Source organism: Parus major, chromosome 2 (assembly GCF_001522545.3).
Source record: "Parus major isolate Abel chromosome 2, Parus_major1.1, whole genome shotgun sequence".
NCBI classification, from domain to species: domain Eukaryota; kingdom Metazoa; phylum Chordata; class Aves; order Passeriformes; family Paridae; genus Parus; species Parus major.
The window spans coordinates 137,085,843-137,112,302 of record NC_031769.1 but is presented as its reverse complement, the minus strand read 5'-3'; the positions used below and the strand labels follow the sequence as shown (position 1 = coordinate 137,112,302).

Here is a 26,460-nt window from a genome sequence, read left to right as displayed (position 1 = left end):
CCAACTTTGTGCAGTAACCTTCATAGTCAGAGCAGCATTCCCTTTCAAAAGTTGTAGTGGGAATTGAGTATTGATTTTATGGGTTGCTTACACACATATGCACACACACCACACAAGGTTACACATACTGCAATTAAATGTTTATTGAGAAAATGCTGTATCCCAACTATGAAGTGACCTAAATCTTGTATTTGCTACTGATAATATTTCTGGGTGTGATTAATACACATCTGTGCAGCCAGTACAGGTAATGTTTCTAATCCTTCTGCTTATTGGAACACATCATGAATAGTGATGTGATCTCTTAGAAAGACGTGCTAATACATGTTTTCAGGTTCTGTCTTCCATACTACTTTTGCAGGGAGTCTTTTACCTAAAGACCTATGTTCTACTTAAAAGGCCTATAGGAAAGGGAGATAGAGTAGCATCTTGGACAGTCTGACCATTTTCTTCTGCTCCACCCTGCTGCAGTGCTAACTCTCTCATAAGCCCAAAGTCTGTATTATATTAGCAGTATCTCTAAGATGATGGTCTAAGAGTTGAAGGGCTGAGAGAGCAAAGATTGGCCCATCTGACACTGCACCCAGTGGAGCCATGGGTAAAGTGTCCAGACCTGGTTGAAAATTCTGCAAGTAAATAATTTGCTGGGTTTTGTGAAAATTATTTACATGTAAATTCTTAAAGCCACAACTTTTCTTTGGGAAAAAGCTTTCACGAGAAATCAGTTGATTTGGGGACACATGAAAGCAAATAATGATCACCACCTCTTCTCAGAATATTGTAGGAGTGAGCAGAATGTGTTTTGGTCAGGAAAAGGTTGAATGAGGTGGGATACAAAGTTCAGAATAAGCTGGAATGCACAAGGACCAAATACACAGCCCAGGTATTTGCTTTTAAATCTGACTCGGGCAGAAGATCTATGAGAAACCAGTATCTGAGAACAAGTTGGCCTAATTTAGTGATTGGACTCGATGAGCTTGGAGGTCTTTTCCAACTTAAACAATTCTGTGATTGCAGTTAGAAATCACAAAAATGTAGGTGTAACAACACAACTGTTCATTTTTAGAAAAGGATAAGCAGAAAGTAGCAACATATCTTAAATGCCTTTCTAGTGCTGTGACTAGCCCTCATCACTGAAGCAAATTTCAGTTAAATCCCCTCAATAATGTCACTTTGCATTGTCCAGGTTGTACTGGAGGCCTTGGTCAATGCCCTAAGTTTAAAAATGCCATGTATGCACCTTAGTTTCAAGAAGGATGTAGGGATGGTGAAAGATGGAGACATGAAGCCCTTCTCTTCTGATCTAGTGAGCAGTTAAATTTTTTAATGGAAAAGTGCTGCAGCAGGACAATTTAGGGTTTATTTATAAGTCAACTTATACAACACAATGCATAGATTTAATGGAAAGAGGGCAAAAATAAACATTGTTTTCCCTTATTTCCTTGAATAACAGATGTTGTGGAAGATGTTATTCTTTCCACCTAAGGTAATTAGTAAAATGGGATTTGATCCACAGGCTCCCAAAAATTGGAGTCTTACTTAAGGTGTTGCTATGTTTTCCTTAGGGCATTTAGTGTTGCCATGCTGTGAAAATGTAATTCCAGATCCTGTTAATATACTTGGAATGTGGGGATTATTGTTGAACTCTCAACCCCTGCAGGTACTAGGTTGTTCAAATACTAGTCCATGAAGAGTTTTGTGGGATGAAAAGAATGAGGGTTGCATGGAGGAGCTCCTTCCTATGGCACACCACAAGGCTACAGGGGGGTAGCTTCCTTACTATAAAACAGTCAAAAACTAAAAGAAAGCAAATTAAAAAAAATAATATATTCAGTATCAGAGGTTATAAAGGGTTCTGTCTCATTTGTTTTACATCAAGGCTTTAAATGTTGACACACATCTCTGTTGGATGGGAATGCTGAAGCTGTACAACCAGCTAATGGAGGAGAGGGCTTGTCAACAGCATATTAATTTGATGAGATTGTGTTGTTTCTAAAGCTTCTGACTATATTACATCTTGTATTACAGATTCCTTCTACAATCAGGTCTATCCATCAGGATAAAATCCTAGCACTTAGACAGCAGACACAGTTCTTGTGGGAGGCTTATTTTTCTTCAGTTGAGAAGATTGTATTGACTACACTAGAGGTGAGTAAAAATTGTCTGGGACCTTGCCAAGCAGCGAGATTTCCGTACCTGTCCAACTGCTCCTGTCCTCAGCTGGCGTCAGACCTTGGTTTTCATGACATGCAATTGGTCACTGGGAAAAAAGCTCAGTGTCTTGATGAGTTTTGTCCCCTAAGGAAATACTTCCTTCATTATCAGAATCCACATTAGAAAACTGACACGATGAAAAATGGGAGCTACCCAACACATGGAGAAGTTGTCATGTGTGATCTTGACTTTGCAAGGCCTTATGGCTTATGAATCACTATCCTTGTCATTGGTAGTAAATGTATTTCTTAAGAAATCCTTCTGGAATTCTTTTTGAAAAAAATGCTACTGCAGAGCTCCTCCTTGACCATTGCTTCACATTCTGATGCCTTGTGATGGGGCTATTGATCTGGCTCAAGGAAAAGGGGGAACTTGTAAATGCTATGCCTTATCTTCACACACAGGAGAAGGGAAAGGCCTGATCATTCTTATAAATTATTAATAGATAATCATTATTAGACTGTTATTAAAAGGGGAGACAGATGATCTCAAATGTGGAGAGAATCCTTTCTGAATTCAGAGACACAGGAAAGATGAAAGGCTCTTCAGAAGTAGGGCCCAGGCTGCAATTTCAAAAGCAGGTTGCTTTTTTTTTTTTTTACAATTTTTCACATAAATTTTTGACACATTTGTACCACTGAAAGGGGCTCATTTGTAGGTGCAAATGCATTCGTCTTATGCTAATGCTTCTGCAAGTGCACCTGTCTTTGTGCACAGTTGTAATGCGCAGTTGTTAATGCTCCACGTTTCCTGCTCTGCCTGCTTCCCCCTGAAAACTGCAAATGAGTGCCCATGGTTGATCAACCTCCAGCTGCTGCAAGGCAGTCCCTTAGGTTTTTCCATGCCAGTGAAGAAAACCAGCCAGGGAACATTTGCAGAGCCCATGCATAGCTGTCCTCACAATGCTCCCATTGCCCTCAGAAGAGCATGTCTTCATCTGTGCTGCCTGAGGCTTACTCCCAAGCCCTTCATCCTCCACCTTGGGAACCACTCTTCATCCTAAAATTCCTTATAAGCACTGATGAGGTAGTGATCATTACCACTGCCTGCACTAGGATCAACCTCACAAAGGTGGAAGACTATGTGCCATTGCTCAGTTTGATTAACCCTTACAGAAGTGCTCCCAGGGAACATCAGGTGCCTCAAGCATCATCTGCCTTCTCTGCATGTGCTCTGTTATTGTTAGGGGTTGCTAAAAGGTCAGGGGCACATGGCTCTTCCCTCTCCTGCCTGTGCTGGGGCTGGACTCCCACACCAGGGCACATAACCTGCAGCTCCCACAGCCTTGGTGTCCATCACATCAAGCTCCAGTGCTCACACATGTGTCTCTAGTGCTGCTTTGGGACACATTGACCCATGCAGTTTCAGGAGCCCAAGGGTCAGCAAAACCTCTAAAGCTGAAGCAAATGGGTAACCAGAAAGCTAGAGTTTCTGCTCAGAGAAGAAAAAACAAAGTGAAGACAAAAGTCTTCCCAGAAGATTTAGTTTAATGAAATCAATTAATGTAATCCTGGTGTTAAAGTTACAGTCTGTGTTTTTTCATTTGTTTGGGAGGCTGATTTTGGTTTGAAATTTTTTTGTTGTTTTTTAATTCAGGACTCTCAATTTTTTGAGATAGGTAAGAGGATTCTTTTCACTCATTTCACATTTCAACTTGCCTAAGTCTCAAGTTAACTTTCCTTAGGAAAGGATTAAAAAAGTTGAGAGTGACTTTTGTTGTCTGAAACCTGCAAGCAGTATATCCTCCTCTTAAAATCTAATGTCTGAAAGTAAATTCCTAGCAGGATTTTTTTTTTTTTGTGGATGTGATCCATCTTCTGTTGTAATACTGTTGTGTCAGAGTGCTCTGATGACTCTAGATATCATCAAAATAATCACTTGCCCACTAACTGCAGTGGCAGTGTATGTCCCTGTCTGAGGATATCAGCACAGCAAAAGTCTTCACCAAATCAGATGTCTGCAAAGACATCACAGCCCTTTATTCTGCACACCTCTGGAAACCTTAAATCACATTTTAATTTCCTTGATCATGTTACAGCATTGGGTGGCTGTTGTGGTTTAACCTCAGCCATCAGCCAAGCCCCAAGCAGCTGCTCACTCACTCTCCCACCAGTGGGGTCAGGGAGAGAACTGGAAAGGTAAAAGCCAGAAAACTCATGGGTTTAAATAAGTACAGTTTAATAGGGAAAGCAAAAACTGCATAAAAAAGTGAAGCAAAACAAGGAATTAATTCACAGCTTCTCACTGGCATACAGGTGTTTGGCCATCTCCAGCAGAGCAGGGTCCCATCACATGTAACAGTGGCTTGAGAAAACAAACACCATCACTCCAAATGTCTTCCTCTTCCTTCTTCTTCCCCTGCCCTTTATATCCTGAGCATGATGTCATATGGTCTGGAATTTCCCTTAGGCCAGTTTGGGTCATCTGTCCTGGCTGCATCTCCTCCCAGGCACCCCCAATTTCCTCCCCACCATGGCCATATGAACGACAGAAAAGGCCTTGGCTCTGTGCAAGCCCTGCTCAGCAATAACAAAAACATCTCTAGAGTGTCAACCCTGTGTTTAGCACAAATCCAAACCACAGCCCTGTAGCAGCCACTGTGAAGAAAATGAACTTTACCCCCCAGCACAGTGGCCTAAGCCAAACAGCTCGTAGTCCAGAATAAGAGTTGCAATCATTTGGCCAGCAGCCCTCTGTGGCAGGCAGGGAGGAGCTGCCCAGTGCCTCGGCCAAGGAGTGGCTTAGGCAGTGATGCTCACAAGTGCCTGCAGCAGGCTGGTGAGTGAGAGCCCTGGCAGTGTAGCAGGGAGCTGCTGCAGGCACCATCAGATGTCTGCTCCGACCTTCTGCAGCTTCGTCTTCTCTTGAAGCAAACCTAAAACATCCCTGCATGGCATGCCCAGTCCTCCACTCAGGAAGAGGAGGGGAGAGGGACAGCACGAAGTACAGACATGAAGTGCTGGATGCTTGGCTAGGGCTTGTTGAAAAGCATCAATGATTAAGGCAATATGTGAACTTTTTGAAATGTGAGGATGATGGAGACAAAAATATTGGACTATTAATGCATTCCAAAAAGAAAAAGGAGATCTTGCCAGAGATCCTAACCACTTTCTTCTCCTATTAAACTTCCTGTCATGCCTCATCATTGGAGAGACAAGGTAGATGCTGTCTCTGCAAAATGTGCAACACCATACACTCTGCATTTTAATTCCTTGGTGTCCTCCATGTTGTCTTTTTTTAGTTTTCTTTCTGCCAAGTTTTCCCGCTCTATCCTGACAGAGAGCTAGGTTTCTTATGTAGGCCCAGGAGAGTGATAAATTAGTGATCCATTTTTTGACTACTACTGGTGAGCTACCTCACCAGCTGCCCAGGAGGATGCAGAAGCACGCCAGTGATGCATGGCTGATGTGCTCCCAAGGCAGCCTGTGCTGCAGTGGCACTGGGGATAGAGAGAGGGATGTCCTCAGCACTGAGGCACGTTGAACACAAGCCGTGTGTTTCCCCTGCAGCCTTGTTGGCTACCAGTGCCCCAGAAAACTCCATCGCCTGTGTGAACCTCCTGGCCCTGTAAATTTACAGACTGCTACTTATCCAATTGTGCCCCAGTTCTGAGAAAGCAAGAGGGAGGAGCTGTAGTATTTATTCTTTGTGGTAAACACTCAAAAATAAATACTTTCCAGGTTTTCTCTTGTTTAATGGCATAACTTGCAGCTGGGTAAACAGCAGTCATTGTCTCTGTTTTTTCCTGTCCCCACTGCCATGTGGGAGATCTGACAACTGATACATATAATTTTTCATCTAGAAAGATTCAGATACATTCTTGTCAGTGGTGGCATTACAGTCGTAAGTCTGATATTAAAAAAAAAAAAGTTAACTTACTCATGTGAGTGAATTACTGCATATTAGCTATGGTAATTGGCTGTAGGCAAAATTCAGAAAAGCATGCATTTAACATCTGCCCCAGTTTAGCAGTACATGTATTGCCACCAGCAGTGGATTGTCTAACACAATGTAACTGGTGTTTTAATCTTTTCTTGTCATGGCAATCAAAAATTCCAGGAAAACCGCTGCTTATGGCAATACTTATTCATGTATTGACCAAATGTCCCTGAACTGAGCATCTTACAGAGATTTTTAGCTTGTTTAGACTGTGCAGCAGCTGCTTTTTTTCTTCTTGTGGTGGGTCTTCTTTGCTTGTTTTTTGGTTTTCCTACACTTCAGTCCAGCTTCAGAGACATGAAATTAGGAAGTTTCACCCATATGCATCTATGTTAAGGTCAGAGACACTGGGCTAGAACAACAAACATGTTCTTGGCACTCAAGCTCTGTGCAGTGCATAAACTGCCAGTGACTTGAAAACCTTATTGGAATTATCAAAAGATGAGCTGCAGAAGAAGGCAATGCATTCCTGCATAGCCAAATTGGGGGAAAATTCATCCTTCACCACCCACTGGCCCTTGGCAGCATTCCATCTCCAGACCTGCTAACTTCTAATGCTCCAAGGGAAGGCAAATCTGTAAAAATGTGTGGCTCAAGAGTGTATTGCACTTAGAAAGTTGCACCTTCTTTGGAGGCTGAATTTGTCCCGTTAGAGATTGCCACCACTGAATCTTGTTATGCCTTTGTTGGAAGTTTAAAGAATTTCCCATCAGTGTAAGAACCACTCTTGTTCCTGCAATCAGGCATCCAATGTGAAGCAACTGTAATTTCATAAATGCATACTAATTGTGCAGCCTGGTAATTTTTTTTTTTTTTTCTTATGGTACTCTAGATGATGAAGTAGACGACCTAGCAATCTGTTCTGACCTTAAAAATCTAGGAATCTCTGATTTTGGCTCCCTACAGAGTCAGACAGAAGTTGAAAAATGATCATCTGTTTCATCCAAGAAGGAACTGTTACAGAACTGAGACACAGAATCAGTGATGTAGCTGAATGCTAATATCCCTTTATAATTAGGAAAAAATTAATAATTAGTGCAGCCTGATTTGCTGAAAGTCTTTTTGGTTTTGAATACTCTCATTATCTCCTAATATTACCTAGCTTTTTAATGCCATCTTCAAATAATTATCTTCTGTGAGTTCTGGATAGTAAAGCTGACAGTGAACTAATCAGGCTTACAACTGCTAAGATACTCAAATAGACAAAATATTTAACTTGAAATATGAAATATAATAAATTGTATGATCCCCATGTCCAGAGAGACTAATGAGGTACTCTGAAACCTATGGCACAAAGCCTAAGCGCTGAAGTGGTGTCAGAGTGTGCAGGTTCTGAGTCCTTTTAAGAGAGATCAAGGAGGAGTGTCTACTCATTTGTGTGCCTCAGCTTTTTGCAAAATGGGTGATGATTCCAGTCAGCTGGAGTCCCTGAAGCTTCTACTAGTGACTATGGTAGTCACTTAAAAATCTATTTAAAAAATCTATTTAAAAATAATTTCTTCTCTTGTTTTCTAGATTATTCAGGACAGAATATTTAAGCACATATCACGTAACAGCTTAATATGGAACAAACATCCTGGAGGGTTATTTGTACTGCCACAATATTCCTCATATCTGGGAGATTTTCCTTACTACTATGCTAATCTTGGTGAGTGAATCCTTGCTATAACGTAGTAGCATCTGGAATTTCTAGTGGAATTTTGAAGTTTCGTCTTTGAGTAGCATGTGCCAAGTGACTTACCATTCATTTCTAGTTAATGATGCCTTTAATTTATCCTGTCTCAATCTTTACTGCCCACTGTAGACTGTAACATCTCTGACTCATAAACATGCATCATGTGCCTCTTGCTTGCAAAGATTGTTTTAAAAAGAAAATCTATGTTCCTTCATACTTTTTATTTGCTGGTAATTAATGCCCGAGTTGCTGACCCATTCATGGCCTGAGGGGACGTAAGAGGAATAGCTTTTTCCTTTCTTTGTTTGTTTGTGCTTGGCAAATTGGAAAAGTGGTAATTTACCCATGACACTTTTTATTGGAGTGCACACTTCATATGGATTTACTCTGCATAATATGTGTCTCCATATGGATCCCACTAGAAGGACTGAATAGGGCTTAGGTTCATGGCTTTTTCCTGAAGAAGAGCTTGAACAATGAGTTCTGCAGGCAAATGTGCCTCCAGGCAGGGATCCTGCTTACCAGACTGCTGCTACTTTTGGCTCAGCCTCTGCCATCCCACTTGTGTGGATCTGTACTGTTCACCTGCTAAAAATTGACAGTTACTGTGTTAAAAAAGGGAGAAGAAGGTTTCTGTGGTAATTCTGATGAAAAACTACTATGACCCCACACTGATGAATTTAGATGAAATTGAGAGCAGTAATGAAGGGTAGATGCCAGTAGGATGTGTTATTCCAGGCAAAAAAAAAGGAAATCACAGCAAGACAAAAATTTAAAAATGGAAGGCAAGGATGCAAGCAGAATTATCAGCTCAGGATGTAATTGAAGATGCATGTGGATAGGAATCAACCCAGAAAGAGTAAAAATCTGACAGAGGCTGTAATGGAACTGAGGAAAATGAATAAGCTTCTGGAATTTGTACAGATAATCTGTAAAAAACATCAAGCATCCAGAGCTAGGCAGCAAAACATAGCCTGTGTCAAGAAAGACATTTGGCTGAACAAACTAGATGTCAATATTGTGGGACAAACTGGATGAAAGAAAGAGATTACAGGACATCTGTGGAAACAGTGAGTAAGAAAAGGAAATAATTGTCTTGGAGTCCAGCATTTCAGAGTGGAAGTTAAAGGCACAGAGTGGGAGTTAAAGGGAAGTGTGATCTCTGAAGCATCTGGTATCTGAGAGGAAGGGAGATGACCTAAAAAAACCTGGCAAGGTTTGCATTAAGTGCAGATTGTTTTTTCCATCCCCAAAGTCCTTTAATCTGTAGTAACTGGGGCGATTTTGTTTTACTGAACACGTCTCTCTTCACTTCAGGTCTGAAGCCTCTTTCCACATTCACTGCCGTTATCCACGCAGTAACTCCCCTGGTTTCCCAATCTCAGCCTGTGCTGAAACTCCTGGTTGCTGTAGCCAAGTCCCAGTACTGTGCACAGGTAAGCAGCACTGTTTGGCTGTCAGTCACAGCAGAGACAAACCACTCTGCCAGGAATGCAGAGCCTAGTGACTCAGCCCTGTTTCAACCCCCTGTTTCAATTCTGATGTTTCTTCCCTCTGAGATTTCTACTGTCTATGACCTACATGCATGGGAAATAAAAATTCTGAGTATAATGGGAGTGGAATAGAGATAGTAATTAAACCCATTGTTACATGAGACAGGTAAAATAATGAGCGCACTTTAAAGATCGGCATTGTGTGTGCTGCAAACTGCACAACGATGTCTATGCCTCAAAAGCCATTACATGATCTTCCTTCCTCCCACTGTGACTTCTAATCTCATCAGTGCCAAGATTTTGGCTTCTCTAAAAAAAAAAACCTGGGGAGTTCAGTAGGAGCACCCTCTTGTAGTGGAGTGTCACAAGCAGTTTTGCCTTTAATGAGAGTAACAGTAAACCAGTCACATCTGTATCATGTGTCTGAAATAGAGACTTCCCAAGTTTCTATCCAACCTATATTTGCCTGAGAGGATATCTATTGCAAGTAGTCAGCTTGGGTGAAATGAATGTAGAAAGCGTTATTTTTATGCAGATTTCTTTTTCATTGGTCTTGATTTTGGAATTCCTAATTTGAATTTAATATGTCTGTTTGGAAATCTGAGACTTTAGAATATGGACAGCATTTCCACAAAGGTGTTTGGTCATTGTCCAATATTCTCTTTCAGATTATTGTTTTATGGAATTGTGATAAACCCCTCCCAGCCAAACACCGCTGGCCTGCCACTTCTGTGCCTGTCATAGTCATTGAAGGAGAAAGCAAGGTAGGTGGAGAGAAGCATGGTAAAAGGTTGCCTGGATTCTCTGGAAGGATGGGAATTTATTTTTCCAGCAGCTTTGGTGAAAGCTTTGTAGTTCCCAACAAAATGACAGCTCCCTTCTATTCCTTGGCCTTTTGTACCAGCTTAGTTGCAGATTTGTGTTTCATGCATGAGCCCTGTGCACTCAGAAATCATCAGCATGGCAATTAATGCCTTGAATCTGAGATTCACAGGTGGAACCCAGTTTTGAAATGTGACCCTGTCAGTAGATAGTGCTGACCCATCATTGGAGATTTCACTACATGAAAGTAGTGATGCAGCTGCACTCACTGAGTCTGAGAAGTCACATGCAAGACTTGGGGGTCAGCTGTGGATTCAAAAGCAGAGTTAAAAATGAGAACTTGCCTTTGAAAAGTATCTTCTTTTATGGCCATCAAAAAAAAAGGAAGGGACATGGGACACTCATGTGGGAGCAAAATTGCCATGCCATATCTTGCTGTGCAATACATTTTTGTTTGTACTTTCACAAAGTCAAAATAGATGCCATTAGATGAGAAAGGATATTTTTTAAATTCATAGTGAAGTAGATGATTCCTTTTCAAATGCAGACCTGAGAGAAGCAAGACTTTTTGCTTCTAGAATCTGAAACAGATTTGAGCTGGACCTCTCTGCAGTCTCTGTCAGCTGGCTCCAGAGCTCTGCATTGGCAAAGGGAATTTTAGTTGCTTTGCTAGTACAATACTGTTTTGAATTTGTAATCTTCTCTTTGGTCTTTTCTCCTTGTCACCTTAACAAGGGACAGAGAGCCCTGCAAGGTTGGCGGCTAATGGCTCTGGCCTTAGCAAGCCATGTAAACAGTATCAGGAGAATTGCTGCAGGGCCAAAAAAGGTAGAGATTTCTGACCCTTTTGAGCATTCTGGGTGTTTTTAGTTTCTTTTTGTAAAACTAGCAGAGGTGAGATAGAGGAGAAATCTCTGACCACTTTTATAGTGTTTGTAGAAATTGGCCCCAGGCACTGTTTAGATTACAAATGAGTCTCCTGAGTACACAAAGGTGTGTTTATAGTGGACAGTCTCTTCCCTCTAATATCCCAACCTATGCCAAATGGCTTTTTTGTGTGGAAAGCTGTTTTTTGGACCAAGCTTGCAAAGCCAGAGCAGCACAGTTCAAAGGTTGCAAAAAGGAACTGCTTTTCATCTCCAAACTTGGCCAAGGCCTGCTGGCATGCACCAATACTCCATGCTGCTGATCACAGTGGTCTGCCTTTACCAAACCTTTACTCTTCCCTTGAAATCAAATATTATAACACACATTTTACAAAATGGTACTTTAGTTATAAAAAAAAATACATGGCAAGTTCTGACTGTTGTACTATTTGAAAATTTTGCACAGTCTGTAAAAGATTAGGGATGAGAACATGGGTCTCCTGCTGGCTGCGTGCTCTGCTTCATCTGAGTGTAAGCAAAGCAAAAACCCCCAGCGCCAGGCAGATCACCTCTTCATCAGAACCCTGCCTCCCCAGACCAAGGAGTGATGAGGGGGTACTCTCCAGACAGATGCTGTCAACATCCTGATTATGTAGACAGATCTTTCTCTGAATCAAGGCAGATTCCTAAGACTTGTTCCCAACAGGTTGCAGGGGATGTAGAATTGACCATGTCAATTAGGAGAGTTGTGTAAAACTTCATGTCCCTGTTTCCATACAATGGATTCCTCTTACTGGGCTTGACTTCTGAAGTATTTTCTTGGCATAGTAAACTGGTAAAGAAGTCTAGTAACTAACCAGGCTATTTTTCGTAGCAAATGAGGGAAACAAACTGTGTTGTGTCCTTGATATTCTTCATCAGTTCTCAAAAGGTGCTTTACAGTCTGATAAAGAAACCATATGGATTTTCATTTCTTGCTGTTATCTTTTTGATCCAGCTTTCCCATCTATTTCCTATTACTCTGAGGACTCTCCTGCTATATCTTTAAAAAGCTTATTCTGTATATAGGTTTTTTTATATATAGAATAGTTTGAGTTGGAAGGGACCTTAAAGACTATTTAGTGCTGACCCCCCTTCCATGGACCAAGAAACCTCCCATCAAGTAGATGAGGGTGCTCAGAGCCTTGTGCAGCCTGGCCTTGAACACTCCCAGGGACGGAGCATCCACAGTTTATCTGGGCAATGTTACAGTGCCTCACCATTCTCACAGTGAAGAAGTTTTTCCTAATTCCTAATCTAAACCTACTCTCTGTCAGTTTAAATCTGTTCCCCCTTGTCCTGTCACTGCATACTCCTATAAAATGTCTCTCTCCATCTTTCTTTCAGGCTCCCTTCAGGTACTGGAAGGCCATTTAAGAATGTGACTTTTTAAAATGCTACCATGTCTGTATAATTCTTCATGCAGATAAAGCTCAATTTGGGTTCTTTAGCATATTCTTCTTTTCTGATGGAGAATGTTGCACCATCCTGGTAGCATTACATCCTTCACACACATCCTGGGCTGCTTGGTTTCCCAGCTGTGTAAGCTTAGGAAGGCTGAAAAGTCCTTCTCAGCATTCATTACCTTTGATCCTCACACCCTGTAGGAGAGCAAAGGGACAGTCATAGCCACCAGGGAAGATGTCCTCCACAAAGAAGCTGTGGGTACTTCTAATTATCAGTACAGACCAATGCTGTTTGTCACTAAAGGAAAGCAGCCTGCTGCAAAGAGGGAGGCCTGTTCAGAAATTACTCTCACATAGAAGGTGTAGGCTGACTGCTGGGGTGACAAAAATGACACTCCTTCACTTTTGAGCTGAAGGATCCTTTCCGTCAGACAGAAATATGTCGCATACCTCAGACAAGAGGAAATAAGAGTGAGGAATAAAATTAAGTATTTGCCTTGGAAATTAGCCCTTCAAGTGATTTTTATTTCCTCCCCTTCCTGCCTTGGATACCCACAGGTTATGAGCAGTCGCTTCCTACCCTACGACAACATAGTGACAGATGCAGTGCTAAGCCTGGATGAGGACACCGTGCTTTCAACCACTGAGGTAAGGGTCTCTGTTGTCTTGGGCGTCTGCTTGGCTCCTGGGCTCAGCCTGAGCACGGCAGATATGCTCTTCACTCGGCTTTGCCAGTGAGCAAATGTTACAAGATTTCCTGCTACACTCCTCAGATTTAACGTGTTGCGCTTGTTTCAGCAACCCTGCCACTGCCTGCCATCAGAGGAGCTTTTCGCCCTGGTTAATTGGCTCATCATTAGCATATGGTTCTTCCGTTCTTTATTATTTTAGTAACATAGCTGCAGGCGGGTGTAGGCTGCCAAGAGCAGTCAGCTTTAATATTCTGCTCTCACTTTTCTGATTGGGGCAGCTTCCCCCCCACGTTAGCAGGAGGGTGTAGGTGGAGAAGGAAGGCTTGTCAGCAGAGGGGGACTGCTATCACTCCAAAAGACAGCACTGCCAACCTAGTGCAGGATTTCACTGAGGAATGCTCTTTCCCCATTGTGTCAGCCCATAAAATTGGAGATCTTTGCTAGTTTAGGTGCTCGGGTGTCTGTGCCAAGAGCAAGATAGCACTAAGAAAAGAAAAATACTGTAGAAAACCAATTTTTACAACTGGGATGAGTATTGATTTCTAGAACCTCTTCCTGAGAACCACAAGGGAAACCGATGACAGTTTATATAGAGTGCAATATTTGGGAAATACATTATTAATGATGGCCAGGGAATAGCTTGAGAAACTCGATTTTCTTTTGTTTTCCCTTTTTTTTCCTCCATGTTCATGGTCATTCTGCTCTCCCTACTTCACCTTCATAAAAATGCATTTCTGTCAGTGATGGGGATCTTTCACTGATGCTGCCACTACTTATATGTCAGTGAAGAAATGTGTAACATTAGTCTTCGGTCACTGCTATATACCCTAAGATGTCACTGAATTTGTTCTAAATGGATGAGATTGCAACTGCTCTTCTCCCTTGTACAGATGTTGTGCTGTGGTTAGACTGCTCAAGAAACAGCCTTTGTAGCCCTCTTTCGCTTCTAAAATGAAATAAATAGTTGACATTGAGCCTGTTTGATACCAGTGCTACACCTTGGTAGTTTCTGCTAGGTGAGGAATATGGGTACTGCCAAAGCACTTCTGTGCAAAGCCCTGCACAGCCCAAAGAAACCCCAAAGCAATAAAAGGCATTTCTCCTTGGGCTGTACTTTATAAGCAGGTTGTTGCTCAGAATGAAGAGTCCCACCTCAGCTGCCCTGGGGATCATGGTAATACCTCTAAGAGACTTCATTGCACCAATGGGGTATTTACAGCAATCCAGCATGTGGATTCCATGAGGATTTAAGGTTCTAAGTGGTATTTAGTCATCCTCCAAACTTCAGAGTCATGCAGACTTCTGGAACACATATGAAATAAATAGTGTTTCTCATTCAACTTGGCCATGTTTTACCCTAAACATTTTGAAGCACAAATACTTGTTGTTGTGTGAGACAACCTATACTTTTCTCTGTGGCTTTGTTACTTTGTTTTGTTTTCTTTGTTGCTCCTGTGAGCAACTTGCAGCTGATCCTGTGTATTTGCACAGTGGGTATTTGCTTTACGAGCCCCCTGGTCCCTGTGCTGCAGACAGAACCAGCTGGCCAGCTCCTGCTAGAACCCACCTTGCAGCTCCAGCATCTCTGCCAGGGTGCCAGCACCAGCAGCTCTGCTTGGTGTCTCTCCATGAAGAGCTGGGGGACCTCTTTATTGCTTCACTTCCCCCACAGTACAGCTTGCACAAATGTGATGTGACATTTTGAAACTTAGCAGCTCATGGAGGGTTGTGGTGGCACAGCTACAAGGCCCAGAAAAGGCAATTTAGAAACATGGTCAAAGACAATCACATTCCCATTGAGTACTACTCCCCAGTGTAGTAAAGGTTTTCCATTCTCAACAGAATGGTGCGCAATTGTTCTGTGAGAGGAGCTGTTCCACACCCAACACAGAGGGGTGTGTGCATGGGAAGTCATTAGAAATCAGTGTGGGTCATGATCCAGAGGTTTAATAGACTGCCAGCTTGGTTGGATTTTCCTGGTGATCAGCTGAGAGTGGTAGTGCTGCTGGAAATTACTTAGGATGAGACTTGAGGGGCTTTTTTAATAAAGGGAGTTTTAGGTGGTGCTTTAGTGCATCTCCTTAGTGCAAGGGCAGATAGTTGAAATCACAAGAGAGGGCGCTGGGTGCAGCAATTTTATTATTTATTTAAGTTTGAGAGCCTCAGATTTCTCTAAAGAAAACAGATGTCACGTTTTATGGGAAAGGCCTTTATAGGGGAAAAAAACCTTCAGTTCTTTCATGTGGTATTGATTTGGATGAGATCAGAACTATCACAACGGTAACTGGTTTGTGCACATTGTCTTTCTGGTTAGCCTCAGATTCCTTGAAACAACTTAAAAGAAAATAACCAGGCCCTAACTTTGTATTTCAACCCATGTGCAACTCTTCTGTTTCATAAAAACACTTGTAAATGTGTGAAGTCTGACAGTAATCAACACAAAATGTGACTGTTCTCAGAGCAGCTATTCTTTATCTAACCTCTACACCCTTAACTTTGACTGCATTCTTGGAAGGCTTTTCAAACATTTTTGAGCAAAGTTTTAGGTCCCTCTGGTACTGAGGGGAGCCTAATGTGCAGTGCAGAAACAAAACCCTCTTTTTTTTGGGTTTGACTAGGACAATTAGAATTGTGTATAACTCTAATAAAGTTTCAGCCTAGCCTGAGCTCCAGAAGCCAAGTTGAAGGGGAAGGACTGCCAAACATTGATAAAATCTTTCCCATATGTATTTTTAGCAAACTCTTCTCAAATGTAATGCTTTTGCAAACTACCCCAATCATCCCTTTCCTAGTATCACTAGATTTTGTTCAGTAGGATCATGGGGTAGCAATTGAGTCCTGTCACTTCTCAATTTTCAGAGATTTGAGTTATTAAAATAGTTACAGCAAGACAATAAAATAAAAAAATGTCATTGGCAGTATTTGACGTGCTCTTGTCAATCATGCAATATAAAGCATTTTTCTTAAAGTTCAGGTTCCTTATGCCATTTAACTAAATGGGAATTTCATCTTCCTCTTTATTAAGCTATATGGTGAACCTTTTTGGTCATATTGACAGTCTTGAAAGTATGACTGACGTGGTCTTCAGAAGGCTCAAAACAGTTGGAAAATATAAAAGGACTCCACACTGACTGTCTGTTTTATTCTCACTGAGCTACCTTTACCATTTAAAGTGTTGATTTTCCTGATTGTCCAAACTCTGTGTTAACAGTGATAAAATGGTAGGTGCAATGCATAAAGATGTGCAGAAATTTCAGTTTACCACATGGCTATTACTCCTTGGTGTTGCACCGAGGTATAAATACATGCACCTACACCCTTTCTTTCTGTAACTTAAAAAGGTTTGATATGTAAAGGGCAAGCTTGAAAATGTTAATGTAATGCTGTGATGCTCTAGACTCCCTTTAACAGGAACCATTAAAATGTGCATAATTATAGGCCAAAATGTCAAGCAGTCAGTTTAATTTACTTATGAATACACAGAATTACTGTTTTGCAACAGTTCCAAGATTTTGAATTGCGAATTAGTGGCAAGGCAGTATTTTGTTTTGTTGACATTTGTTGAACAGTTTCGGTATTCATTTGGCCTGTACCTTTGTCCACAGGTGGATTTTGCCTTTACAGTTTGGCAGAGCTTTCCAGAGAGGATTGTAGGGTATCCTGCACGCAGTCACTTCTGGGACAACACTAAGGAAAGGTGGGGGTATACCTCCAAATGGACTAATGACTATTCCATGGTATTGACAGGAGCTGCTATTTACCACAAGTAAGAATCCAGAGCATCTGCTATCCTTCTTCTGTATGAAATAAAATAGTAAAGAGGGAGTGGGGGTGGGGTGTGAAGAACGTTCTTCCGGGGAGGGGAAAAAAATGGAAAGATAGTAAGTGGGTCTCCTTTTTATGGGGTAATAATTTAAGTTCTTGGTTTAGCTCTGGGGATCTGGTAATCATTATTGCACTTGTTGGGTCTCTTTGAAGTCACTTGTGTTTTGAGGCAGTCAGACTGCTCTTTTTAACATCAGGAATTACACACTTCAAAGAGCTCCTGAATTCATTAAGCTGCTTGGCTGAATGGCCTGTAGCATAGCAGAAAGGAGGTTACTTCCAGACCAGCTCTGGGTATGTGTTGGCTGACAGCTGCAGACTGCAAAGTCTTGTGGCTACTCTAGAAATGTAGTACAGTGGGCATGTGGTGGCTCAGCATATTGCAGCATGTTGGAGAAAACCTATGTTGTTAGAACTTCCGCAGACCAAAGTCCTCTCTACATTTAAAGAAAAGGAAAATTCTGGAGTCTCTAATCCACACCCCCACAAAGGAGAAGACAGGCTACAGGGGATGATACAGACCCAAAGGAGAATAATTTCAACATTAAGAATGGTAGTAGGACAGTTTTAATAAGAGTTCTTTCCAACTGAACAGTTTGGAAAGAAAATAGGGAGGATAAATTCATCAGTGTTCTGTTATTGCATTGTAGCACTGTGGGGTGCTCCTTCCTACTTGTCCATTATCTTGATACTTAGGCCCACTTTGTTTCTTTCAACCTGGTTGCAAAAAAAGCATATGTTCTCTTTCTCCTTTAGCATTGTTTACTGTCTTGATGAGAAACTGATTTGGTTTTCCATCTTGTTGGAGGGTGAGACCAAAGAAAGGAAGTGCTATACTGGGAGTTGAGTACAAAACTTGGGTCTCAATTGAGATAGAACTGTCCTGGATACCTGAAAGCCCAGTGACTTGTATTAATAACACTGCTGTTGGTTTTCAGATATTATCACTACCTGTACACTCATTACCTGCCTGCCAGCCTAAAGAACATGGTGGACCAACTGGCCAATTGTGAGGACATTCTAATGAATTTTTTGGTGTCAGCCGTGACAAAATTGCCTCCAATCAAAGTAACACAGAAAAAACAGTATAAGGAGACCATGATGGGACAGGTATGTAAACACAGCATGTTTTAGCAGTTGGGAGGTGTTGATAATGTAACAGGTTCACTTCTAGGTTAGGCATAAAGAGTGATACAATTCTGTCAAATATTTTTTTCAGTTTTTAGTTTAGCAGAACTGTAAACAGACTTTAGGTATGCTTATAATGAAAAAAAGGAAAAACAGTAACACACATCTACTGTAGATGCTGCTTCCCTTCTCAGTTTTCTGACACGGTGTTATTCATGGCGACCCCAAACTCCTGGAACTTGTGATTGTGGTGATTGAATTTCAGTTAAACTCTAATTTTCTAATTAAGTATTCTAGACCCAAGACCTAGTCATGGAATGCTAGAAGCATAAGTAAATTCTAGAAATATTTTCTATTTTTTATTATTATCAATTAATATAATGTACCAGGCTGTCCCTGTGCTATTTTAAATTATATAGTGTGATTCAAGCACTGCCACTGAACTGTCACAACAGAGATAATTTGTGATATGCAAGTGTTTTTTCCCCACAGGGAACATTTTCTCCCACAGTCATGCCATCACTCACTAGCAGCCATGAAGTGTTTGCTTTAGGTCTTCTTCCAGCTACTAGATAAGCCTTTTGTTATTGCAGAAGTACCTTTAGTAACAGGGATCCATGGTAGTGTGGGGACACTTGTCCTACCCTGTGTGGGAGAACAATGAGGACAATAGCAAGTCCTGCAAAACCTGCAGGTCCTGAACAGCCTCCCATCTGTGCTGCCATGGTGTCTGTGATCTCAGTGCAAACAGTACCATGATTACTAGGGGGCAGGTGAAAGAAGGGGCCTCGATTCTCCCCTCACATTTTCTCCTGGTAGCGTGACTTGGATCTTTGACTGGGGAGTTGCCATGCCAGTTTGTAAACTCCATTATCTCTGTGCCACTGCGCTTGCACCTGAGGTATCGGTAGCATTGGTAGAATTCAGCAGTTCTGATTCCTTTGGGTGCCCAGGAGACCTCCTGTGAACAAGAAGGTGCCATCCAGAAAGTACCCATTGCTTCCAGTTTCAGCTTCACCTCTCCACAGGCTGTGCTTTGGCTTTTGGCAAAGCCTGAGCATTCATTTTTCATCCTACAGCACGGGTGACTCGAGTCAGCCAGGAACTATAACTCTCTCCTAAAGACAAGTTGTTCCTGCAGCTTTGGGAAATGTAATGGACCATGTTCATAATTTCTTGAAAGACAAATAAAAAATTAACATAACCTCAGTGTTGTGACAGAGATGAATAGTCATATGGAAATTCAGTGTTAATGGCCAAAATATCTGCTATAATCCTCCAGCAACAAGCTTTTACTTGCTCTTCAGTGGCTCTGTATAATCAGGAGGCTGTAATCAATGCACATTATAACCTACCACTTGAGCTAAACTGGACAGGCTTGGACCAAGATCAAGTCTGGTACCACAGCCATTTGGCAAGTCCCTGACTTTATCTGTTTCTTCATGTTTTAATTTACATCCTTTGACTATGAATTTATATTTGTTTCTAAAGTATAGTAAAAACATAAGTGCTATAGAGAGTTGCATGGGAAGTGGCACAAAAAACCCTACGTTCTCAACATTCATACTTCATCATAAATATATTTTTTAATCATTTTTTTATAAACATAATAGTTTTATTATGTTTATAAATGTTGTCTAGGTACAGACAAAGAATAATAGCAGCTTTAAAGCTGCTAGGGCCTTTTTTTCCCAGTGCTGCTGAGTTTTAATGGACTTCCACAGGGATTGCAGCTGCCCTGAACTTAGTAAAATCATGCCAGAATATTTTGCATGTATGCAAAGACCATGGTGTTTTCCTTGGGTCAGAGTTTAATATGATGTAGTGTGGGACTCCAGTTCATTTTTTGTGTCTGTGGGACATTGCTGTCTGAAGGACTGGACTCGTCCAGTGGGATTGCTGGAAGCACCTTGCTTTTCACTGCAGAGCACCTACGTGCATGAGTAATGCCAAGCACATAGGACATCTCCGCAGTTACAAGCTGATTGAAATTACTTGTATATAAATTTTTGCAGATCTGAACTGCAAAAGTTCAGGTTTGACCCTGAAAAATTGTTTTCCTCCTATGGTGGAAGACCATGGGCAGCAACTGGCCTGGGCTTGGGCGTGCACCTCTGCTGGAAAGCAGTAGTCATCTTTTTTTTTCCTGGTGGCTTTTAAGAACTTGTATCTCTGAAATAGCTGGAGGGTTTGAAGAAAAAAAGAGTGAGGGATAGGGTGAAATAGAGGGCTGGCAAGCTTTGGGAGGGCTGCCTCTGGGTGTTGTGTTCCATGGGCTGGCTCATGGTTGAACTCATCTTTCCACACTGCCCTGTCCTCTGCTGTGTTTGGGAGGTCAGGGATTTCCAGCTCAGCACCACTGGGTCTGCTGTGGGCAGGGTGTTCTTCGCCCTCTTTGAGCTCCCCAGACAGGATCCAGCTGCCGCAGAGCCACACGCCCCCGAGCCCTGGTGCGGCTGGGCACCACGGTGTTCACCTGGCCCAGCTCCTGCCATTCCCTCCATCCTATGTGCCAAGGCCAACTCTGATCTCTGCTCTCCTCTCCTCACAGACATCCCGGGCCTCGCGCTGGGCCGACCCCGACCACTTTGCCCAGCGGCAGAGCTGCATGAACACTTTTGCCAGCTGGTTTGGCTATATGCCGCTGATCCACTCGCAGATGAGGCTCGACCCTGTCCTCTTTAAAGACCAGGTCTCCATCCTGAGGAAGAAGTACCGAGACATTGAACGACTCTGAGGACGCTGCTGAGGGGGCCGATCCGCCCTCGCCCGTGTGGGAGCCAGACTGTGCCACCGACAGCGAGCGCCCGACCCCGCCAGCCGCGCCCCGGTGCCGGGGCCCGCGGCTCCGACTGCGCCGAACCGCCGGCAGGCTGCTGTCGCTGAGACTAGGTTGTGTACAGTTTCATTATGGAACATTAAATAATTATTTTTGAAATGATTGCTATGCAGGTTTAAACTTTTTTAATGATCAAAAAAAAAAACCCTATTAAAAACAGAGTTCTTTCTTTAATCAAAATTGTGTTGGTTGTGAATATTTCAGAGCTGCCATTTCTTTCTTTTATGCATTTGATTGTCAATGCAATTTTCATTCCTTTTTCCCTGCACAGTTAAACGCTGGAATCTCACTGGGAGAAAATGCAGCAGGTTCAGAAACAAACCGAGCACAAACAGGGCAGAAATGAAGTATTAATATTCTACTACCGACTTTTTTTTCCCTGTTTTCCTGAAGCCAGTAGCAGCCCCTATGGCTAAACTCCTTTGGACAGCTGGAAAGGTGGAGAGCTGCCAAGGAGCCAGATGAGAGGGTAGATCCTTCTGGTTGGAGACCTCTGCTTTAGAGGCAGTGAGCCTTGCCTTGAAGGGAGAGAGGAGCGTGACATGGAGCACAGGGACACACGCACAGCAGGGCTGCAGGGCCGCGTGTTGTGCTCAGAGAGGCACATCCCGAGTGTCCCTGCCCATGGACAGTCAGCACAGCCAGCATGGTGGTCCTGTGGGACATCCAGAGCCTGTGCAAGTCCCTGCTGTGGGCAGTGGTGCCTCTTGGCAGCTAAACATCCAGAAGTAGCTTCGTTCTGAGGGTAAAAGGAGTGTTGACAGAAAGCAAGAAATCATGTTGGTGCTTGCAATGCAAGAATTTGGCTTGTAACTGGCTTATTTGAATCAAAGCATGGGCTTCCCTTTTTTCCTTTTTTTTTTGTTTTGGAAGTGTAAATACATAGAGAAATGCCCTCTTGGAGGTCTGACACCTGAAGTAAAGCATATGGTCAGACACTGGGTCCTGGCAGCAGTGGTGTTCCCACGCATGCTTGGGGCAGGGTAATTCACACAAAAAACCTGCTTCTGAAAGATGAGTGCTGCTCATGCTCCAAAATGGTTTTAACATTTCAAATATAAGTATTTTTGAATTGAAATTTTCCAGATGGTTATTTCTTTGTAATCCTTCACTTACCTATGGGTTTCTTTACATTGAAGAATGAAAACAGAAGCAGTGATTTGGGTCAGGAAGATGCCATTCCAGTTTGCTAAGAAAATAAGCACTTTAAAAATGTTTCCAACTCTCACATTTTGGGGTGCTCTGTAATTATCCCCATCCCAAGAGGAGCTCTGTTAAGTCACAGCAAGAGGGTTTAGAGCCGATTCCCAGAAGACCTGCAAGCCTTTCTATACCTCACTTCTTCCTAAGCAGGCAATCTGGTTGCAGGGATGAAGACTCGTGACTTCAGTCACTACCAGTCCCATCTAGTAGGGATGAAGAGTAATTGGACCAGAATGAGCACCTGTTTTATTCAGGCTCAGGCACCAATTTAATATGCAGCTTTAAGCAACTTGCATAACCAGGGCATGCCTCGGTTTCCTCTTTGTAATAGTTTCTGGTTGTAGAGAGAATGCTGTGAAGTTTAAATAATTTCTCTTGCTGGTAAGATCATTGTCCCTAAATGGAAGGTTGCTGTAAAAGTGAAAAGTACATGTTAGTAAATGTTGAATGCAATCTGACATGTAAAGGATTGCAGAGAGTGCTTTGCTTTGCATATGTATTGCAATATTTGAACAGAGCACATAGAGTTAGGACAGGACCATCTGATTCCTGACATTTTGTTTTAGAATCATAAAATGGTTTGGGCTTGAAGGGATCTTGAAAATCATCTAGTTCCAACCCCCTGCCATGGGCAGGGACATCTTCCACTAGACCAGGTTACTCAGAGCCCCATCCAGCCTGGCCTTGGATACCTCCAGCATGTTCTGGGCAACCTGTTCCAGTGCCTCGCCATCCTCACAGTGAATTTTTTCCTAATATCTGATCTAAATCTACCTTCTTTCAGTTTAAAACCATTACCCCTGGTCCTATCACTACATACCCTTGTAATTCTGAACCAAATCCTTAAAGGAATCTGCCAAAACATGTGAGACTGCAGCTAGTGACTTAAGCTGCTGAAAGGAAGAGGTGCCACTTTACCCTCAATTCTTGTTGCTCTCCCAGTCCCTGGCCATGCAGTCTCACCTGACTTCTACCATGGTGGTGGCCACCAGATGCTTCTCTGAGCCCATTCAGCTCTCTGAACTCATGGAAAACTGTCCAGTGATTTATTGGGTTTTTCTAATACCATTTTAGAGAATTAAATCAGCATGAGGACAGAAATGTAAAGAGGCAGCATTAGATAGGCAAGACCAGGGAGAGAAGGGGAGCAGGATATATTTTGGTCTGTTCAGGTGAGCTGCTAATTCAGCTGCCCACATCTCATAAGAATCTGAACCTCACTTCCGTGTGCTCTCAGGTCTGTGTTTGGTGATCTGCATGGGAAGGTGAAATCCAGTGATTTGATTTTCCAGAGTGAATGGCTCAGTGGCTCCCATGACAGTTTTCCTCTTGGAGATCAGGTAGCTCTTTCAAGGACTGGAATAGACCTTCTCCTTGGACTTGCTTTTTGGACAATGTGCCAAACACTGGATGGAGGTTTGCAGGGCTCATATTTTTCTTATGTGCCATGTGCAGGTGGGTGAGCACCCATGTCCACAAGAGCATCTGCACCTCTGGGAAGCAGTCACTGGTCTGTAACCAGGAAGAGGGACACATTCTAAAACAAAATTACAATTCTGCTTGGGTTTTCGTAAATGCCATTTGGGAGCACGTGGGTTGGAGTTTCAGTTAGAAAGGGAGTAACTATTTTTGGAGTGCAGCAAGTCAGGCCAAACTTCTAAGCTGTTTGACATTCTGTTATCGTCACTTTTTGGGGTGGCTGAAATAGACTGTGCAAAAGCTCACTCTCAGTGTGATTCAAGCCCCCTTGTGTTTACTGATTGCTAATTAAACAAGTAACAATGGAAGGCTTAGCTCCAGAAGGGATGTGGATAGGTAGGAGCATTTCTCTTTGCTGTGCGTTACCAGGGTGAAGTTGCCTTGCTGGGAAAGAATGTCCCTCATGGCCAGTCTTGAGAGCGGCCGTCAGTCTCCGTGTCCATGGCCCCAGGATCCAGGGGAAGAGCTGGACACAGACCCAGCTCAGAGACTCTGTGTGTTATGCTCACTGTGGCCATCACTGGCCAGTGCTCCTAAGGACAGCGGGCAAAGCCTCCCACATCTACGTATGTTGGACAGAGCTGTGTTGTTTCCTTAGTGAGTGAATGAAATCACTCTTTTGTCATGTCCTAGGTGCAAGTTAATGGTTCTTTATTCTTTTTCTTTCTCCTCTCCCAATTCAGATGGTGCTGAAACAAGGTTCATTCCTTGTTGCTCCTTTTGTAGGTTTTTTTTATTATTATTTTTCATTAACAGCAGGCTATGTTAGCCTTTACTTTACAGGTACTTGAATGCCTGATGACTTGACTGAGTGTTACGCATGTGGCCTTTTGTAAAGGTTACTGACCTTAATTTAATCAGGGGTGAGATGGGTGGATGAATGTGAATAGATCCATGCCATTAAAACAGAATAGAAGTAGGGATTAGAGTTTGGGAGAACTGATGAATTTTTAATTGAATTTATTAAAGGAAAAAAAAAAATAAAGAAACCCTTCCCAGTTATAATTTGAATGAGATCTATTGCTGGAGAAAGGTTTCATGAGAAAAATGCAACACAGAAATAGGGGCAAACATCCAAGATAGAAAGTGCCTGGCACTCCTTGCAGTCCCTTGGGCCTGCACAAGATTTTATTTGCCCTCTTTCTATTTTGTGAGAATCTCTAATTATTACCGTACCTTTTTCTAGATGTGAATGTTAAAGATTTATAATAATTTCATAGTGAACACACTGGTGTGCTAATGCTTGGCTATTGAGCACTTTGATCTTTTCCATTGGAAAACATCATGGATTTGATCAATTTCAGGTTGCAATTTTTCTTTTAGAGCCAATTTTGGCAAAGAAATTAATCTTTCACCAATGAGCGCCTTTTAAAATAGCTCATTTACCAAAAGATGTTGTTTGGAGAATGAAGTCATCCTTTGAAGCAATGAAAGAAAGAGCTAGATGTAGACTCAGATTTTTTTAAAAATCTTTACATTCTCAGTATAAAATGTTGTGTCCTCCTCTTTTGCACTCCCCTACTGAAACTAAAATAATACTCAATTTGCCATAATGTCTATTATCAATTGACAACAATTTGTTAATTCCTCCACTTAAACATCCTCTTACAGCAGAGGGTGGTTTGGTTGTCCGCTCTTTTTTTTTCCCTTATTTTTTTTTTTTTTAATTAATTCCTGGGCGGGCTCTGATGTCTGTTCTGCAAACGTGGCCTTCAAGGGCATCAGCCTGACAGAGCCATTTCCCTGGGTGTTAGCAGGATTTCATGGGATGGACCTGTGGTCTTCCAAGAAGGGACCTGCCCCATGCAGGGTCTTAGCTGGTGTCTGCTGGAAATAAAACTGCATCTTCCAAAATTTTGTACATCTCACCCTTGTTTAAAACTAAGTCAAGCTGGCCTTTATACCACTATTTTAACCGTTTTCACGCCCATTTTTTAAGTTGGAATTAAATTAGAGGGAGTTAAATTAGGCAAGGGTTAAACAGGGGGCGGGGAGGGATACAGAACTCATCAGATGCTTTGAGATGCTCCCTCCCACTCTTTCACAATGTTTTTAGTGATTATTTCACAGTGGGTTAGTGATGATTCAATGGGCCTTGCGACCTTGTACATAATTCTGTATATTTATTTTGAGAGAAAATATGTATAGTGTTTGGATTATGAGAATGGAAGCCTGAAATGGGAATTCTTAGGTCGGCAAAATGTAAAGCAAAAAAGCAAACAAAAATACAATCTTATTTTGTATAAAATGTACATTTTTGAGAAAAATTTTCTAATGCATTACCAATGTTTTCATAGTGCTGCCACATCTTTTTTAAAGTGTTTCTCCCTCTTTGTTTGACTATTGACAACATGGTGCAATTAAACCTAAAGCAAATGTGTGAGTGAGAGAAAAAGAGAGAATGAGAAATTTAAAAGCCATATAATTTGGTTTACTTCATTAATCTGTATACCATCATAGGTTTACCATCTAAGATAGGTTGGTTTTATAGATAGTGTCACCAAAGACTTTTTTTCTTCAGATTTATTTTGAAAAGTTGTTAATAAAGGACGTACATTTCTGTTGCAGTGTGTTCTTATTTTTAAGGTAGAATAACAAATCTTGCTTTGGTTCTTGAGAATGCAAATTTGGGAGCACAGTTGCCGTGTGTGTCAAGTCTGGGGTAGTTAAATGAAAGGCTCTTTATCTGCTTTCTCCTCAGCCTGAACTGAGCATTGGCTGTGTGTATATCCTGCATCTCTGTTGCACTGACAAATGTGGTGTAGCATGTGTACACAGTCCTGATCCAGCAGCAGTGACAGGTGTTTGCTGTCTTACCTGAGGGCAGAACTTTTGGTCTG

General features: G+C 42.0%; 1 protein-coding gene across 1 annotated transcript in view; it reads left to right on the top strand.

Moving 5' to 3' along the window:
• The window catches only part of EXT1 (exostosin glycosyltransferase 1), a 174,324-nt gene extending 153,283 nt beyond the window's left edge, over window positions 1-21,041 (top strand). The window contains exons 4-11 of the mRNA XM_015618209.2: window positions 2,029-2,148; window positions 7,669-7,801; window positions 9,146-9,264; window positions 9,990-10,085; window positions 13,013-13,102; window positions 16,752-16,912; window positions 17,910-18,081; window positions 20,651-21,041. Of these exons, the coding sequence (XP_015473695.1) occupies window positions 2,029-2,148; window positions 7,669-7,801; window positions 9,146-9,264; window positions 9,990-10,085; window positions 13,013-13,102; window positions 16,752-16,912; window positions 17,910-18,081; window positions 20,651-20,836 (1,077 nt within the window). The 3' untranslated portion in view covers window positions 20,837-21,041. The remainder of the gene's footprint in view (window positions 1-2,028; window positions 2,149-7,668; window positions 7,802-9,145; window positions 9,265-9,989; window positions 10,086-13,012; window positions 13,103-16,751; window positions 16,913-17,909; window positions 18,082-20,650) is intronic.
• Window positions 21,042-26,460: the final 5,419 nt, after the last annotated feature.